At 52.6% G+C, this 16,791-nt stretch overlaps 1 protein-coding gene across 1 annotated transcript; it reads right to left on the reverse strand.

The window, feature by feature from the left end:
- Nucleotides 1-1,129: 1,129 nt before the first annotated feature.
- KLHL21 (kelch like family member 21) lies at nucleotides 1,130-11,553 on the reverse strand. The gene is made up of 4 exons (XM_038537815.1): nucleotides 10,502-11,553; nucleotides 7,800-8,205; nucleotides 3,695-3,767; nucleotides 1,130-2,689 (listed from the first exon to the last, which is right to left on the reverse strand). The coding sequence occupies exons 1-4, from the start codon at nucleotides 11,520-11,522 to the stop codon at nucleotides 2,396-2,398; spliced, it is 1,794 nt and encodes a 597-aa protein (XP_038393743.1). The 5' UTR covers nucleotides 11,523-11,553; the 3' UTR covers nucleotides 1,130-2,395.
- Between the last annotated feature and the right edge of the window lie 5,238 nt (nucleotides 11,554-16,791).

A 16,791-nucleotide genomic window follows, 5' to 3' on the forward strand; every position in this document is an offset into this window, starting at 1 on the left:
TTATGTGCTAACTGGTCGTTGGCTAACTAGTCATAATGAAGTACCCAGAAGAGGAGGGTTGAACCAGGACGCGGGGCCCCCTGCCATAGGGAGCTTCTACAGGGAAGGCCAAAGGCCCGAGTGGGCACCCGCCCTTAGCAGTGAATGGTGCCTGCTGGGATTTCCAGAAAGGGCGGTTTGTAGGACAAACAAGGTGTCTGCAGTGCCACATTCCCAACAAAAGTGTTACAGGATACCTATCTCCCGGAAGTCACTGACTCCGGGAAATCCTTGACTGAGATTGACTGAGCCCAGTGCCACTGGAGGGATGTGGGGCCAGCTCCAGTAGCCATATCACACGTCCATCCTGCCTTCTTGGAGGTAGCCCATGCAATCAAGGCCTGCATTCCTCCTGTTGGGTGGCCCCTGCACATGACCTGTCAGCAGGTATCACAGCATCTACCTGCATGCATGACATACCTGGTGTCTCTCAGGGCTCATTGGTCCTCTGAAGCCCTGTCCTACCCATCCCCTGCCAGGAGACAAGCCATTGTGCCTGGACAGCCTCCGCCTGCAGAGGAACCAGTCAGACCCTTCCCAGAACATGGACAACCTCCAGGGGGTTAGCCTACCGGGAAGGCACTAGAGCCAGAAAGAGGCGTCACCAGCCCCGGGATCGAGGGGTCAGACATCACTTGTGGGAGGAAGGGAGACACTCATACTGGGAGGGGTGAAGGCAAGGCTAGGGCACGAAGCAGCCCAGGCCCAAGGGATCCCACAGCCAGGCTGCCACCACCACCCTGCCTTTCGACAGTGCTGGGCACAGAGGGTGTGCGGAGGTGATCTAATGAGTGATGACAGAGGGGGTGGGAAGGGCTGAATGTGAGCAGGAGCCGCTCAGCCAGGGGCTCTGCAGCAAGATGATGCCTCCCCACCAGGGCGTGAGGCGGGGACCCCAGCCAACAGTTCCTGAGACCATGAGACATCCTTCCCAGAACCCATGCCCACTGGCCAGCAAAGGCATTTAAGTGCTACTTGTGAAGTGATGGTGCTAGGACTCCTTTCTTCCATTAGGAACACATCTCCAAAAAAAAAAAAAAAAAAAAAAAAAAAAAAAAAAAAAAAAAAAAAAAAAAAAAAAGGAACACATCTCCATGTTAGGTCACTGGGGAAGACAACTCGATGAACACTTGTTTCCCATCTTTCTAAAGAGGGAAATGCAAACACCATTTGTCTTTGGAAGAAAGACAAATCCAACAGAAGGTTACTTGGGGACTTTAAGGTGACCAGACCGCTCACTCCCCAGAGAAAACCAGGGACCCTGAGCTGTGGAGTTTTCGGGGAGCTCCTCCTGCCACCCTTGCAGAGAAGCCCCAGGCCCCAGAGGAGTGTGGGGTGTCATGCTGCCCTGCATAGACCTGCAGCTGTGGCACCGTGAGACAGTGAAGAATCAGAACGGACTGTTTCTCGCTGTCTCCCCACCTCCCTCTCTTCTACGGAGAGGCCAACTGCCTCTCAAACCCTGCAACCAGCTCTGGAGACCGCCTTGCCCAGGGCTTCCTTTGGAAGCAGCAGGATTCTCTGCTCCCACGGGGGTGTGAGGGCACCTGAGGCCATCTGCCTGGGGCCTCCCAGTAAAGTAAGTAGCTAGAGCCTGGCACCCGCAGGCTTTTGCCCTCTCCCGCATCCACCTGGGAGGACAATTCCGGAGAGGTCTCCAAGTCAGGCAGCACCATGCCAGCTGGTGGGGTGGGAGGATGGGGACACCCAGCATCTGGCTCAGCTCAGGTTCACTGGAGATAGGATTCACTCAGCACACCTCTCAGGGTCCCCCCAAGGCCACACCCCCATCCGGTCCTACCACCTGAGCTGCTGGGTCACCCACCCCTGTAAAGGGTGTTCTGGTGCAGCACCCTAGCAGGCAGAGGAGCCAGGCAGGCAGACCCATTCCATCACGGGGAGCTGGCCCACTGGGATGTCCAGCATCGGATGTGGAGTTTGGAAACTCCTACAGCCACGGTTGGCCTGGTTCCTGCAGGCCTGGACCACTCTCAGACAGTCATGGGACGATGTGTACCCCACAAGGGGCCCTTCTCTCTGAGGTGGGAACAAGCAGGCATAGGTAGTGGCAGCACGAGGGCCACCTGCTGGAGCAAGACCCGTGCTGGCAGGGAGGCGGCTCTTCCTGGGCTAAGGGAGGGGCGTTTGCGACCAGCTTTGGCCCCACCAGCTGGGAATCAGGCTCTCAATGCAGAGAGGCTCTCCTGGGGTCAGATCCTGGGGCTCACTCAGCAGCGTGAGAGCCTGTGCTCCACCTGGTGAGCCCAACTTGTCCTTGTGCACAAATAAGGGGCTCCCTACCCCCTGCAGACGCACTGTTACCCACACCGAGGCCCTTCCCCGGGCCAGGCCGGGGCTAGTGCAGCTCGTCCGGGTTCTGTGGCAGCCGGGGCCGGGCCACATCCATGTCACTGCTGCTGCCGTCCAGCTCAAAGCCACGCCCACCCGAGGGCATCTGGGGCATGAACTGGCGAAAGATGCTGACGCTGCCGTGCCAGAAGGTGGGCTCTGGGAGCCGTCCCACCACGCTCCATGCCCGAGTCTCCGGGTCATAGGCCTCCACCACATCAGAGAGTTCAAATGTATTGTCGTAACCACCGGAGACGTACAGCTTCCCTCCAAGGACGGCCAGGCTGCCCCCCACGTGTACCTGTGGGCCAAGGGGGGACAGGCAAGTGGGGGCTGGCAGCTGGGGCAGGGTGAAAATCCTCCCTATCTCTCTCCATAGAGAGCGTGCCGGGACCCTCAGGGAAAGGTAACCTCGGCACTTCCCAGACCAATACCCTTCCTATACCCCAGCTCAGAAAACCGAGCCCACCCTGGTCCCCAAGGTGACTGGGTGGCTGCTAAAGCAGCGAGTCTCCCTGTGAGCAGCATCAGCCAGGAGGCAGACTCTCTGCTCTCTCCGACATCACAGATGGAAAAACAGCCTTGTGTGGCTGATGGGAGGCAGAGCCAGGACTTGACTCGAAGTCTGGGTTCTGAACCACAAAACTGACTATCCCATCTTCCCCAAATTTTGCTATAATAACGGGGGGTGGGAGGGTAATTACAGGGGGGGAACAAATTTACACTTCCTAAAGGTAAAGACGTTAAACTGTAATGTAAATTGTGACAACTGCCACAATTGCCATGCAGAGGTTTGGAAATTTTAAGCAAGACAAAAAAGAAACAAGTGGGTATACACAACTATCTAGGACTAAGGAGCTTTCCCGGCTCTATCACAGGGTCAGGCTCAGCACCTGTCTTCTTGACAAGTGGAAAGGAGAGACCCTGATAAGGTAGCAACAGTGTCCTATTTAGAGCACACAACAGGCACTTAATAAATGTATTCCCAGGGTCACTCCTGTCTGACCTCATGCCCTCTGTCATCCTCTTGTTCACTCTGCTCCAGCCACAATGGGCTGTGGGGTTTGGTTCTTTGACCACCCTAGGGCACATTCTACCCCAGGGCCCTTGCACTTGCTGTCCTTCTGTGGAACACTCTTCCCCACATGCTCTTTGGCACGTACCCAATGAATACTGGTCCACATGGATAAACTCATGCTCAATTGTCTGACTCTGGGGCTTACTATTTCCCAAATACTTCATGAACACTTGGGCCCGGAAACAGGACCAGCCTGTGCTTCCAATGTCAACATGTTCGTATATTTACCTGATTCATAGACGGGATCTTGTCCCATTCATTCTTCGTGGGGTTATACACGTCCACCTCCGCAGAATCGTCCCTGTGGGTAGGAGGAGAGGGGGGAACACGTCAGAGCCAGGAGGAAGCATCCCTGAGTGTGAGGAGCTGGGGAGCGAGAGCCACACAGGACCCTCTCCCTCTGGAAACTTCTCCAATGCCATCTGGTAGTCCATGGGCTGGTGAGACCCTGTCCCTGGTTTGCAGGGGCCATTTTAGGCCCTCATACCTAAGGCCAGAACCAGACTCTTGCTTTTCCAGCCTGAAGATCACACCTTTAGATGCTTTAACCCTTCCCCACTGCTCTACACCCCTGCAGCTGCTCTGTCTTCACTGCAGCCTCGCTGGCTGGCTAAGATCTGAGCTTATCACAGCTCTTACTGCCAGTCTCCTCTCAGTCTTCTGACCTGAGCTTGTTTTTCTTCCATGGCTGGCCAGGCCAGGCCAGCCCTCCTGCCCCACAGCACACCACCATGTGCCCCGAGTACTCCTTGGCCAATGCCCTCCCCTCTGCTGGCAGCCCTCCAATCTCCCCATTCTCTGCTGTGTCCTGGGTGCCCCCAGCAGGATAGCCACAGCCATAGGAAAGAAGTACCAGTGCTGCCCTTCCCTTTGGGGTCAGAATCCTTTGACCTTATTTAACATACTCTCGATCCCTGCAAAAAAAGACTCAAAAGCACAGCCTCAAAAAGCAGAGACAGGGATCCCTGGGTGGCGCAGTGGTTTGGCGCCTGCCTTTGGCCCAGGGCGTGATCCTGGAGACCCGGGATCGAATCCCACATCAGGCTCCCGGTGCATGGAACCTGCTTCTCCCTCTGCCTCTCTCTCTCTCTCTCTCTCTCTCTCTCTCTCTCTCTGTGTGTGACTATCATAAATAAATAAATAAAAAAAAAAAAATTAAAAAAAAAAATTAAAAAAAAAAAAAAAAAAAAAGCAGAGACACTAACCCTACTAAATAATAGGAGTCAGGGGTCAGCAGAAGGGCCAGTTGGCAAATGCTCCAGGCTCTGAAGAGCAGACTCTGTAGCAACTCCCCAATGCTGCCTGCTGTTGTAGCCGTTGTCGCGCAAAAGCAGCCACTAAGGGGCTGGCTGCATTCCAAAAAAGCCTTATTTATGGACACAGAAATTTGAATTTTGTGTAACTTTTCATAACACAAAATACTGCTCCTGCTTTGATTTTTTTCCTTCCAACCATTTCAAGATGTAAAAACCATTAAGTTTCTGGCCCATGTGACTAGGACAATTAGTACCAGAGGCCACCGGACTGCTGTTCCCTAGCAGATGTATAACCTGCCGCTGGAGGTGCCAGGCTGGACAGTGGGCCCCTCCTCCTGCGGGATTGGGCACTCCAGCCCCAGAGCCTCAAACAGGGACCCAGACGGAACACTGGAAAAAGGAGTGGCCCAGGATAGCAGCAGCTGAGGGGCTGAGGACTCCATCCAGCACTGGGTACCCCTGAAAGAGCAGCTCGTGGACAGGAGCTGCCCTGAGAGGCGGCATTCTGAGCCGGGCCTCATGAAGCTTATTAGACACCAGAGCACATGAAACTGGGAAGCTCTGGAACAAACACTCAAGGGCATCAGAACCAGATTCTGGGCCTTGCCTGCACGGCCCCCAGAGAGGACAATCAGGCTTCCTTTCCCCACAGCTCACTCTTTTCACCTGCCTGCCCCCCCAGCCTCCTGTGGCTTAGGTGAACCCCTAGAAAGGCTAACTGTGGTCATAGGGTGCCCCCTAATGCTTCCACCTGGGGGGTGCCTTTAGCAACTGACAGGAAGCTCAGACATGAAGAAGCAAGGGCCACATCCTGCTCTAGGGTCACAGGGCAGGGAGGACATTCTCAAAGGCACTGAAGCTGGAAGGCTCCAGAAGGGCTGAAGCCAAGGTCCTGGCACTCTGAGAAGTATTTATAGCCATCTCCACCCCCTCTTTGAAGACCTCTACCTTGACTTGGGGGAGGGAGCTGGGTGAAGGGTCAGATAAGGTTTTATAACAGGACCAGGAGCTGGTGGAGATTCCAGAGCTTTCTCAGAGAACTCTGTAGGTGCCTGGCATACAATGATGCATGGCAAACGGTGCCATCCCTGTTCTGGATGTGCTCACCAAGAAAACCTGGGAAGGAGCCTCGGGTCTGGGGGAGCAGAAAAAGGTCAGTGCAGCTTAGAACATGACACAAGGGGTACAGCTGAGAAGCCAAGTACATACTTCCTCTGAGGCTCCCAACTCAAAGTTCCAGTTTAAAAGGGGACAGTTCATACCTTACCGTTCTCTCCTGGCCCTCAGCTTCAAACAGGCTCTAGGCCAAGGAGGGAGGAGCAGGGATACAGACACACAGACACAGAGGCTATGCACAGCAGGGAGGAGCCCCTGGATGCCCAATGGCCCACAAGGAGAGGGCCTTTGGCTGTGGCAAGTCATCAAGACCCACTGGCCATCCATCTCTGCCCCATGTTTCCAAGGACATAGCCAAGGCCGAGAGAGGCCACGATACAGCGACATCACACTAGGACCTGGGTCAGATATCCTTGATTCAAACCCTGTGCCATCACGCAAGTCCCCTACCTCCCCCCGCCCGCCCCCGTAAGCTTCTGTTGCCATCTATGAAGTACAAATGACAGTGGTGCTCATTTCACTATATAGTCACAGAGATCAACTCAGAAAATGCCCAGGAGGGATCCCTGGCGCAGCGGTTCGGCGCCTGCCTTTGGCCCAGGGCGCGATCCTGAAGACCCGGGATCGAATCCCACGTTGGGCTCCTGGTGCATGGAGCCTGCTTCTCCCTCTGCCTGTGTCTCTGCCTCTCTCTCTCTGTGAGACTATCATAAATAAATAAAAATTTATAAAAAAAAAAAAAAAAAAAAAAGAAAGAAAATGCCCAGGAGACAGGCCACACAGAGCTTAGAGCCCTAACTTGTGCTACTGTCATCATCATCATTTCCCCCAGGCAGCTTTGGGGGAAATTCACTAGGCAGCTATTCACTCAATAGAACCCTGAGCCTTCCCTGTGCCAGATCAGGTGGGAAGGGAACAGACAGGACCTATAAACACGAAACAAATGTCCAAGTGTTGTTTTAAAAAGAGAAGATGGAACTGATCCCCCAACCTGGCTCTTACACCTGGTGGCAGAGTGTGGACAGTCTGCTAGATGAGCAAAGGGTCCCTCTGACAAGGCAATACCTCCCCAAAGACTCAAATGTCCAAAAAGCTCTCCTCTAGTCTTTTTAAGATTCAAAATCCCCGGACACCTGGGTGGTTCAGTCAGTCAAGTGTCTGGCTTCGGCTCAGGTCATGATCTTGGGGTCCTGGGATCAAGCCCCATATTAGGCTCCCTGCTCGGCAGGTCTGCTTCTCCCTCTGCCCCTCCCCTGACTTGTCCTCTAAGTAAATAAATAAAATCTTAAAAAAAAAAATTATTTATTCATGAGACACAGAGAAAAAGGAAGAGACACACACAGTGGGAGAAGCAGGCTGTTCACAGGGAGCCCGATGTGGAACTTGATCCCCAGACCCCGGATCAGGCCCTGAGCCGAAGGCAGATGCTCAATTGCTGAGCTACCCAGGCATCCCATAAATAAAATCTTAAAAAAAAAAAAAAAAAAAAAAAAAAAAAAAAGAAAGAAAGAAAGAAAGAAAGAAAGAAAGAAAGAAAGAAAGCAAAGCAAAGAAAAAAGAAAAGAAAAGATTTGCAGTCCCTTAGGTAGGACATGTTCCTTTATCATAAATGCCATGTGAGAACAACCAGGGCTTAGAATGGGATCCTCCAGGTGGAAGAGCAGGCAAAGCAACACATTTTATTTAGCATCTAGAGATCTCAGAAAGTTCTCTAAAAGAACTTAACTCCAATCAATCAATCAAGGGATCTAACTTCATCAGTTAGGATCCCTCGACTAAGAAAACCCACAGAAACTGTTCTAAGATGGGGTAGAAGAAAGGCTCCAGGATACAAAGACCTCGCCTGGGATCCCAGCTCAGCCTGCTTCCTCATCTATGAAATGGGGAGCACAGTGATGATGTGCCTTAGCACGGGGCTTAGTAAGAAAGACTCAGAGTGGCATTGGCCTCTGGGGACTCACCTGATGAAGTACATAAGTCCGTTCAGAGTCACTGTCTTGGGGGCGAAGGACCAAGGCGGGAGCTGGCCACAGTCCACCAGCGACCACAGGTCGGTGTCCGGGTGGTAACACTGCATCACCATGGTCTCCTTGCCTGCCAGGGACCCGATGGCATAGAGGCGGCCACGGCAGGCCGTGGTGGAGCAATTGTCCATGGGGTAGGTCATGGGCTGCAGGGCCTCCCAAGAGTCTGTGGTATGGTCGTAGCGCTCCGTGCTGTCTGCAGCCACTACGTACAGCAGCCCATCCAGCACGGAGGAGCTGTGGTACTCGCGGGCTTTCAGCATGGGCGCCACCTCTGTCCACTCGTTCACGCTGGAATTGTACCTCCACACGCAGTCATAGAGCCGGGAGCCGTCAGACCCACCTGCCAGGACACGCATCGGACAAGTCAGCCCGTGCTGACTAAGGGTGAGTCACCCACCCATGCCTCGATGAACTTCCCCAAGGGAGTCTCCCAGGGCAGGAAGACATCTCACTGGGTTTCAACGTAAACACACGTCCTCTCTCACCAAAGCCCCGGCTGGGGGCTCCGTACTGTGGCTAAAGCGGTGTGTGTGCTGACCACCACCCAGGAGCACAACAGAGCCTCACATCAGAAGAACCCGGCTGCATCTGTGTAGGGCAAGCAAAGCCTGTGGAGCTGCGATTCTAAGTCAATGGCAATCTCGGTCTAGACCCCACATAGGCTGTCAAACACCTCAACTGAACCAGAGCCTTGTCTTTCAGAGCCAAAACTTCTGGGGAGCCATAAAGCAAATGGGTAGGGTGCACAGGGACTTGTTCAAGAACTTCTAGTCTTCTAGAAGTCAAACAAGCCAATGCCAGGACAAGCTGAGAGGAAATCTACTCCACTGCTCACAAGAGCCCAACACAAAAAGGAATCCTGGGGCTCTAGTTTTTGATCTAGGTGGTTACTGACATGCGCTTTGTTTGGTAAACTACATGAAGTGGTACAACTACAATGCTCACTCTAGGTTTCTTTAAGAAAAGACCTAACCGGGCAGGCCAGGTGGCTCAGCAATTAGCATTGCCTTCAGCCCAGGGCGTGATCCTGGAGACCTGGGATCAGGTCCCACATCAGGCTCCCCGCATGGGACCTGCTTCTCCCTCTGCCAGTGTCTCTGCCTCTTTCTCTCTGTCTCTCATGAATAAATAAATAAAATCTTTAAATAAAAAAGAAGACTTAACCATCTCTCTCATCAGTAGTGCTGGCTATCTTAAATTAAACCAGGTCTACCCAACACATTAGAATTCCCATAGCGTGAAGGGACCCTAAGAATCCTGGGCGGGGGGGGGTCCTATCCCCTACTATTCCCAAAGCTGGCGCCACAGGGCAGAGCTCGCATGACATTCTGACATTCTATCTGTCTCGTAGCTTTGAGCTTTTTAAAAGACAAGGCTCTTACAAAGTGCACTCTGCCTGCTTTCTTCCTTGTAAAAGATAACTGTTTTAGGCAGCTGAAGCCAGCTTCCTCGCCCCCATGAAAATCCCTACAGGCAGCTGTATGCAATGACCCAGGCACCTGTCTAAACCCAAAGGATTAGCTGCTCAGCTGAGACATTTATGGAAGGGCTGTGCAAAGTTGGGGCGAGTCTAACCAGTTCTGGGAGGGAGTTCACTGGCCAGACATTCATGTGTTGGGAGGATGCAGTTTGCAAACACAGGGCCAACCTCAGATGGTTAAGAGACCGATTCTAGCATACTCCAGCAAAGGCTGAAACAGCAGCAGGCCAAAGAGGAGCGGGGCATGTCCTTAGGCCAGGATTCCTCCACTGGTCAACCAGAGGTGTGGGGGTGGGAATGCCTGCGATCAGAGCTGGGTTTCTCCTGAATGTGGGGCACTGGCCCCAGCCTGGGTTCACTGACTGCTGACAGCCTTTCCACAGGCCCAGTCAGTTGTTTCCTTATATAGCTGTCACAGAGACGGCCCCTCCTCACCCCAGGGAAGGAGGTAGCCCCATGTCTGAACCGGGATTTATCTTTAATGAAAAATGTGGGAGATGCCCAGGACCAGAGTAGGCTGGGACCCGCCCAGCATGACTCGGCAGTGTTTTGGGGTTTGGGCCAACTAACTGGAAGAAAACCTCTTAGCATGTGACCATGTTTACAGTCGTTCGGCAGGGAGCTGCCTAAACACCATGTGACCCCCAGCGCACAGGCTAGGTGCAAGCCTGGGGGAGCCCTGTCACTGGTGACAAAGTGAGTGCGTCAGGGGGCCCTGTGTGGCTCAGCTGGGAGGGAGAAATCCCCAGGGCCGGGAACGGATGTCTCACGGAGCGCCAGCCCCTGCCTGTCCCTGGATTCCTCAGGGAGAAAAAGAAAGCACCCATTGTGCGGGGTGAATGCCCCTACATCCTCGACCCAAATGGCGGTGGGGGCACCTCCTGGGCAAGGAGTAGGCTCATCTATCAAACAGGCTGGCCCCTCGCCCCCGGGGAACAAAGGGACCACGAGCAGCTGTTTGTCCCCGCTCACACAACGGTCTTCCAGATCGAAAGCACCAGCTCTAGAAGTGTACCCACGGGCGGGCTGGGGCAGGGGATGGGGGAGGGAAGGGGCCGCTCGCACGCTGGGGCGCTCCTGAGAATCACAGGCTCCTCCTCTGCCAGGGGCGCAGGAGGCTAACCCAGGGTCCTCCCGGGGGCCCCCGTCCCCTCACCCGTCACGTAGATGTCGTTTCCCAGAGCCACGATGCTGTAGCCCCCGCCCAGGTGGTCGGGGAACTCCGCCAGGTAGCGCCACTGGCCCGTCTGCGGGTTGTAGCAGTCGACGGTGACCAGCTCGTCGCAGTCCTGGTCGCAGCCGCCCACGAGCACGAGGATCTCGGCGAGGCCGGTGGAGGGGCGCGGGCGCATGCGGGGGCAGGGCCCGCGGTCGTGGCGGTCGTAGCGCGCCGCCTGGAAGTCCCGCGCCTCGCGCAGCAGGCGCAGGCAGGGCGGGCAGCGCGCCACCAGCGGCTCGGCCTCGACGTGCGCCAGCAGGTAAAAGCGGCGCACGAAGGGCAGGCGCACGGCCTCGAGCAGCTGCGGCCAGTGCGCGGCGCGGCGCGGCGGGTCGGCGCGCACCCAGCGCAGCGCCAGCTGGTAGGCGGCCTCCTCCTTGGGCACGCACAGCCCGTCGTCGCGCAGGTAGCGCAGCAGGCGCGCCAGCGGCAAGCGCTCCAGCTGCTCGGGGCCCAGCTCGCCCACGTGGCGCAGGATGAAGCGCTGTGCCGCGCTCGCCAGCCCCGCGCAGCTGAAGGCCTCGGCGAAGTCCTGCATGTCCAGGCAGTTGGCCAGGTCGAGCTGCTGCTGCAGGAAGGCGCCGCACGCCTCCTTTACCGCCGGGAACTGCAGCAGGTCGGCGGCCCGCAGCAGAGGCTCGGCGTTGTCGCCGCTCACCGCCACGCGGCCCGTGTAGCTGAAGTCGAGCAGCAGCTGCAGCATGTCGGGCGGCACGCCGTGCAGGCGCACCCGCTCGGCGCGGCTCTCGCGCAGCTGCCCCGCGAACATGGCGCGGAAGTAGGGGCTGGCGGCCGCCAGCACGGCGCGGTGCGCGGGGAAGTCGCGCCCGCCCGCCGCCTCCAGCGTCACGTCCAGGAACTTGCGCTCGGCGCGCAGCTGGCTCAGGCCGCGCAGCAGGCTCAGCGCGTGCGCGGGGTCCGAGAAGGGCAGCACGGCCAGGGGCGCCGGCCGCTCCATGGCGCGGTCGCTGCGAGAGCTCGGGGGCGCCGCGGCCGGGGCCAGCGGGAGGAACGCCGCGCGCCCCGCGCCGCCGCTATAAGTACCGCCCGGCGCGCCGCGGCCTCGGGGCGGGCCCGGGAGGGGCGGGGCGGCGCGGGGCCCGCCCACTTAACCCCTCCGGGCCCGCCGCCGCCGCCGCCGCCGCCGCCCCGCGCCCCAGGCTGAGTCACCGCCCAGCCGCCCCGCGCCCGCGCCGGCCTGGGGCTGCCGGCGGACCCCCGCCCGAGCCGGGCTCTCCGGGCGACGCGCGTCCTCTCCGTGCAGGGCCGGGGGCCTCCGGGGCCCGCCCGCGACTCCCCGGGCCTGGCTGCGCGGCGGAGGCCGGCGGGGCGAGCTCGGCGCGCGGAGCCCGAGCCACCCCCCCTTCGCGCCAGCCTTCCCCACCGCGTCGGCCCCTGAGCCCCTGGGCGGCTCGCTGCAAGGCCCTCTTCTTGATTTGCCCTCAATTCCGCTCGTTCGCAGGGTTGCTAGTGAGCCTTATCGCCGGGCAGATTTCAAAGGATGGGATTTTTACAGTTGAGGACCACAGCTTGAAGACTCAGTATGAGCTTCTTAGGTGACGTCTCTTCTTGGCACATTTATAAGGGACACGGGGCCAGATGCCAGGAATCCGCTCCACTCTGCTCCTGCAGGAGTTTCAGACTTGACTAAACTCAGTCATTAACTTTCGTCAGCGGACCAGGCGCAGGGTTAGTTGCCGATTCATAGAGACTCAGACTCCAGGGCTGCCTGGAGAAGGGGGCAGGCCTGCTCGGCTTTGACCCCCAGGCCTGCTCGACCCCTCTTCCTGGACACCGGCGGCAGAGGGTAGGAGACGGCCTGTCGTTAAGAATTCAGAAGAACGCACTGTGAGGCTGAACCAAAGGCTCAAGGACCAGAAAATCACAATAATATAAACAATGAAAATAATTCCAGGGAAAAGAATAGCTTTTTCTATTCCAGGAGAGGGGACACCAGGGGCCCCGGGGGCGGAGCCTTTAGTTCAAGGTCAGACAGGGGACGCCTTAAAACCCAGGGGTGTGGGCGTTCAGAAACGTCACAGTCACTTGTAGGGTGACTGTGAATAAAGGAATCTTCCTTATTTTGGTTCCAGGAGCTAGAATGCCAGCACTTTCAGTGCGATCATGGTTTTTCTTTCATGGATGGTTCGCCCACTTTTAGAATAGACCCTCATTTCAACTGCAGTCCTTTTGTGTCTTGGAAGAAACCTGGGTTCTGGTTATTTAATAACCCCCACCCATGCCCGATGGGCCTCGCAGACATTCCTGGGGAACGCCTCATCCATCGCCCACGTGTGTCCCAGGGCGGGCCAGGAACAGGGAGGGGGGGTGGAGGAGGAGGGGTTGCTGTCATTCCTTAGTTCCAGCTAAGTTGGTGCAACCTTTGGAGAAGACATCTTGTTTTTATTCTAGCCCTGAAATGTGAACTGCAGGCTTTCCCTTGTCGTCGTGAAGATCTTCTTGCCATGAGAATATATCTGGTCCACATTTCAGCATGGGAAGCACAGGCCTAAGTAAGAAAACATTCAGGTACCCAGGCAGCTGCCTGTTGCCCATAGATGGACTGTTCACACAGCTATTAACGGCAGCAGCAGCATTCCTGGGCCCAGGAGCCGGGCCAATAGCTTCCTTGCACAGGCTTTGTGACAAGAAAGTCTGAGTAGCCAGGAAGTGGGATGTTTGCAAGGAAAAGTATTCCAGTCCTCTGGGTCAGGACACGTCCACCTTGCAGAAGGCAAATCTTTAATAAATCAAAAACGTTTCCATAGTGAAGAACTGGTAGTCCAGTTTTGTGTAATTAGGTAAACAAATCAACCTTACTGGGAAGCCTTGATGAATAATGATGCATATGTTTATTGAAATGGAAAGATATTCATGCTCTCCTGTCGAGCAAAAAATCTGATTACCCTTAGAATGACCCAATTTGTTGTGTTCACAGGCCTACAAAACAATTCTGAAGGTAACATATCCTCTAGGTGGTTAGGTCTGTTTTGTTTGTGCTTACCTATATTTTCTGTTCTGTGTACTAAGGAAACAATACAAGTTTAAAGAAAAATTTAAAATTCAGTTTTTGAGAAAAAAGGTCTATTACTAATATCTTGGACCTAAAAGGGGTGCATTTGGAGCCATGTATACATATCTAAGTCAACAAAGGAATGTGGTCAGAAAATAAAGGAGACTCGGGATCCCTGTATGGCTCAGCGGTTGAGCGTCTGCCTTCAGCTCAGGGCATGATCCTGGTCCTAGGATCAAGTCCCGCATCCGGCTCCCTGCTGGGAACCTGCCTCTCCCTCTATCTCTGCTGCTCTCTGTGTGCCTCATGAATAAAAAGTAAAAGCTTAAAAAAACATAAAGGAGACCCATCAGCTGTGTTTGGGAATTTGAATAACCTACTAACCCAGGCATGCTATCTAGTTCCTTTTTTTCACTCATTAACCTTAAAAGTTCAAGATGGGAATGTGCAAAATTCATTTACTTGGGTAGGGCCATGTGATCCATACAGTTGGCAAACTCTTCAAATGTTATTCCATACCCTGGCATGGTAGAAACACTAGTGTTTGGTAAGAAAGATGTTAACTCTAATCAAGGACTCATAGTTTTGGGGGAAATGTTTGCATTTCAAGAATAAACTTCTGGGGAGAGGATGGCTGGGGGGGGGCGTTGCAGACAAAAAAAATATTAAACTTCAACCATAGAGAGTTTTTAAAAATTTTACGTCTTCCACAATCATGAAAATGGTCTCTGCCTGAGTAACTTCTTTATGATAGAGGAATTTAACGTGTTTTAACAAATAATGGTACCATTTCATTTTAAGAATTCAAACTATACAATTTTGATATTTGAATTCTAATTTTAGGCCGACAGGACAAGAGATCACTAAGATCATTTTATAGAAGCCACTGTTATCCTTTTTTCCCCTTTGAGAACATTTAGGAATGTATGCTTTAGCATCTATATCACAAAAAGAGATTGCGCCTTTTTTCCTGTTGTACACCCTGATTCTCTTCTGCTTCTGGACCACCTCAAGTGTGGCTTGGAATGAACTTGCTGTAATGTAAACTTTCCTTTAAGGAACGCTACAGTATTCGCTATTTATTAAGCGCATTATTATATGTAAATGAGATACTGTAGATCAAAACATTTCAACAGTATCTGGCATAGTGCTAGCTATTAATCTTTATATTTTACTGGTATGGTATGAGCCATAACAGCAAGCTCATTTGATCTTGTACATAAGTTATTTTCCTTGTTATATAAAAAGTTGATAACACATGGTTTAAAAATTCTTTATTGACTTAAAACTATTCATATATATATATTCATACAGTGGTCAAGATACTAAAAGTTGAAAACAAAGCAATTTGGGAAAATTTTGACTTTTTTCCCCTTCTCCTGGAGATGGAAGTGGAAACGTCAGAAAACAGGATGGGAAAGATCCTTATGAATTCCATACTATTAAAGCTGAACAAAAAGCTGAACCACCACATATTTCTGGGAAAAACAAACCTCTGGTTATATTCATAGCCACACTCAAGCACTGAGTTATAATGGTAGGCAGAAAGCTTTTCTGAATGTTTCCCCAAATGAATGTAGTGTAGCCAGTGAGATTTAGAAAGGTGAAGCTATATTTGGTAACCCAATTAAAATAACTACCTTCTCAGGTTACTTACTGGGAAACTTATGGTATTCTTAGTATTTTAAAACTTGTCACAACCTGTGCTAACGTTGGCTTTTTGTCTTCCTCTTTTCCAAATAACTATAATCATCAGATTTTTTTTGTTGTTGTTTTTTAAAGCAGAAAACAAGGACTCAGAGACTCCAAGAATCTGGCTTTTGTGGCTAATGTTTTGCTTTGTTTTTAAGATTTTTGTTTTTTCATGAGAGACACAGGCAGAGAGAGAGAAGCAGGCTTCCTGCTGAGAGCCCCATGTGGGACTCCATCCCAGAACCCCAGGCAGGACCACAACCAAGCCAAAGGCGGACCAAAGGCAGACGCTCAAGCACTGAGCCACCCAGGTGCCCTGTGGCTAATGCTCTTGCATTAATCCTTAAATTCCAAATTTGCCCCTGGGACCCCAGGTGTAATTCAGGACACCTGAGAAATAGACTAGCTAAACCGACTATATCCCCCACATGTCTGTATTAGGCTATTGCATCTGGGTCAATTATTGGTATTATAGTCCTTCCTTGAGCCTAGGGATGGGATGTAATGTCTAAATCTCCTCCAAAGGGCTAAATTTCTAAGGGAAGTCAAAGGAAAGAGACCAAGAAGGTCCTCCATGAAAATGTTGCAGTGGCAGGCAGACAAACAAGCAAACTACATCAGGTAGTACTAGTCACATCTGTGTGCTAAGAACTACTGTTTATAAATAACTTATTTGAGAAATACATATTGAATACCTATTCTGAGTAAGAGTTATTGTTACATGATACAAACCAGGTTTGGAATGTTCTTTCCTCAATGTGAGTGAGTGGTTCCCATTCGATACAGATCCTTAAATTCTAGGGTTTCATCATCAAGTAGATTATTATCATGGACAAATTCTTTATTTCACTTTCTCAATGGGAGGGTGCTTTTAATATTTACTGTGTGAAAAACTACATCATAGGCAACATATAGCAGTTAAAAAAAAAATCCCTCTTAAAAAAAAAATCCCTCTTATTTGTACTTCACCTGCAATCAATATTCTTTCTGGCATTTATACCTTTATTTTTATTTTTTATACCTTTATTTTTAAATTTTATTTAACTATTCATGAGAGACACAGGGAGGCAGAGACAGGCAGAGGGAGAAGCAGGCTCCCTGCGGAGCCTCATGTGGGACTCCATTCCAGGACCCTGAGATCATGACTTGAGCCAAAGGCAGAAGCTCAGCCACTGAGCCACCCAGGTGCCCCTGGTATTTACATCTTTAAACTAACAATTAGGATGATATCCTTTGTGATAGCCCTTTCTTATTCTGGGGAAAAAAAAAAATTGCTCCAGATAATCTGACCCTGGGCAACATGGGCTAACCTCAGGACATTTGCTCTGGCTACAGTGATGGGGAAATTTTCTAAATCTGGCTAAACCACCTGGATGTGACAACTGTAAGAAGCTGTTGGTGATGTTTCTGCAGGCCAAGGCCAAGGTCTGTTTTTAATCTTACTAACTTTTTAGAGCACCTCAATTTGTTACCCACACTGGGGAGCCTTTCAGTGCGGGAAGGCATTGCTGAGATAACGTTA

The sequence above is a fragment of the Canis lupus genome, chromosome 5, assembly GCF_011100685.1.
Source record: "Canis lupus familiaris isolate Mischka breed German Shepherd chromosome 5, alternate assembly UU_Cfam_GSD_1.0, whole genome shotgun sequence".
Taxonomy (NCBI): Eukaryota; Metazoa; Chordata; class Mammalia; order Carnivora; family Canidae; genus Canis; species Canis lupus.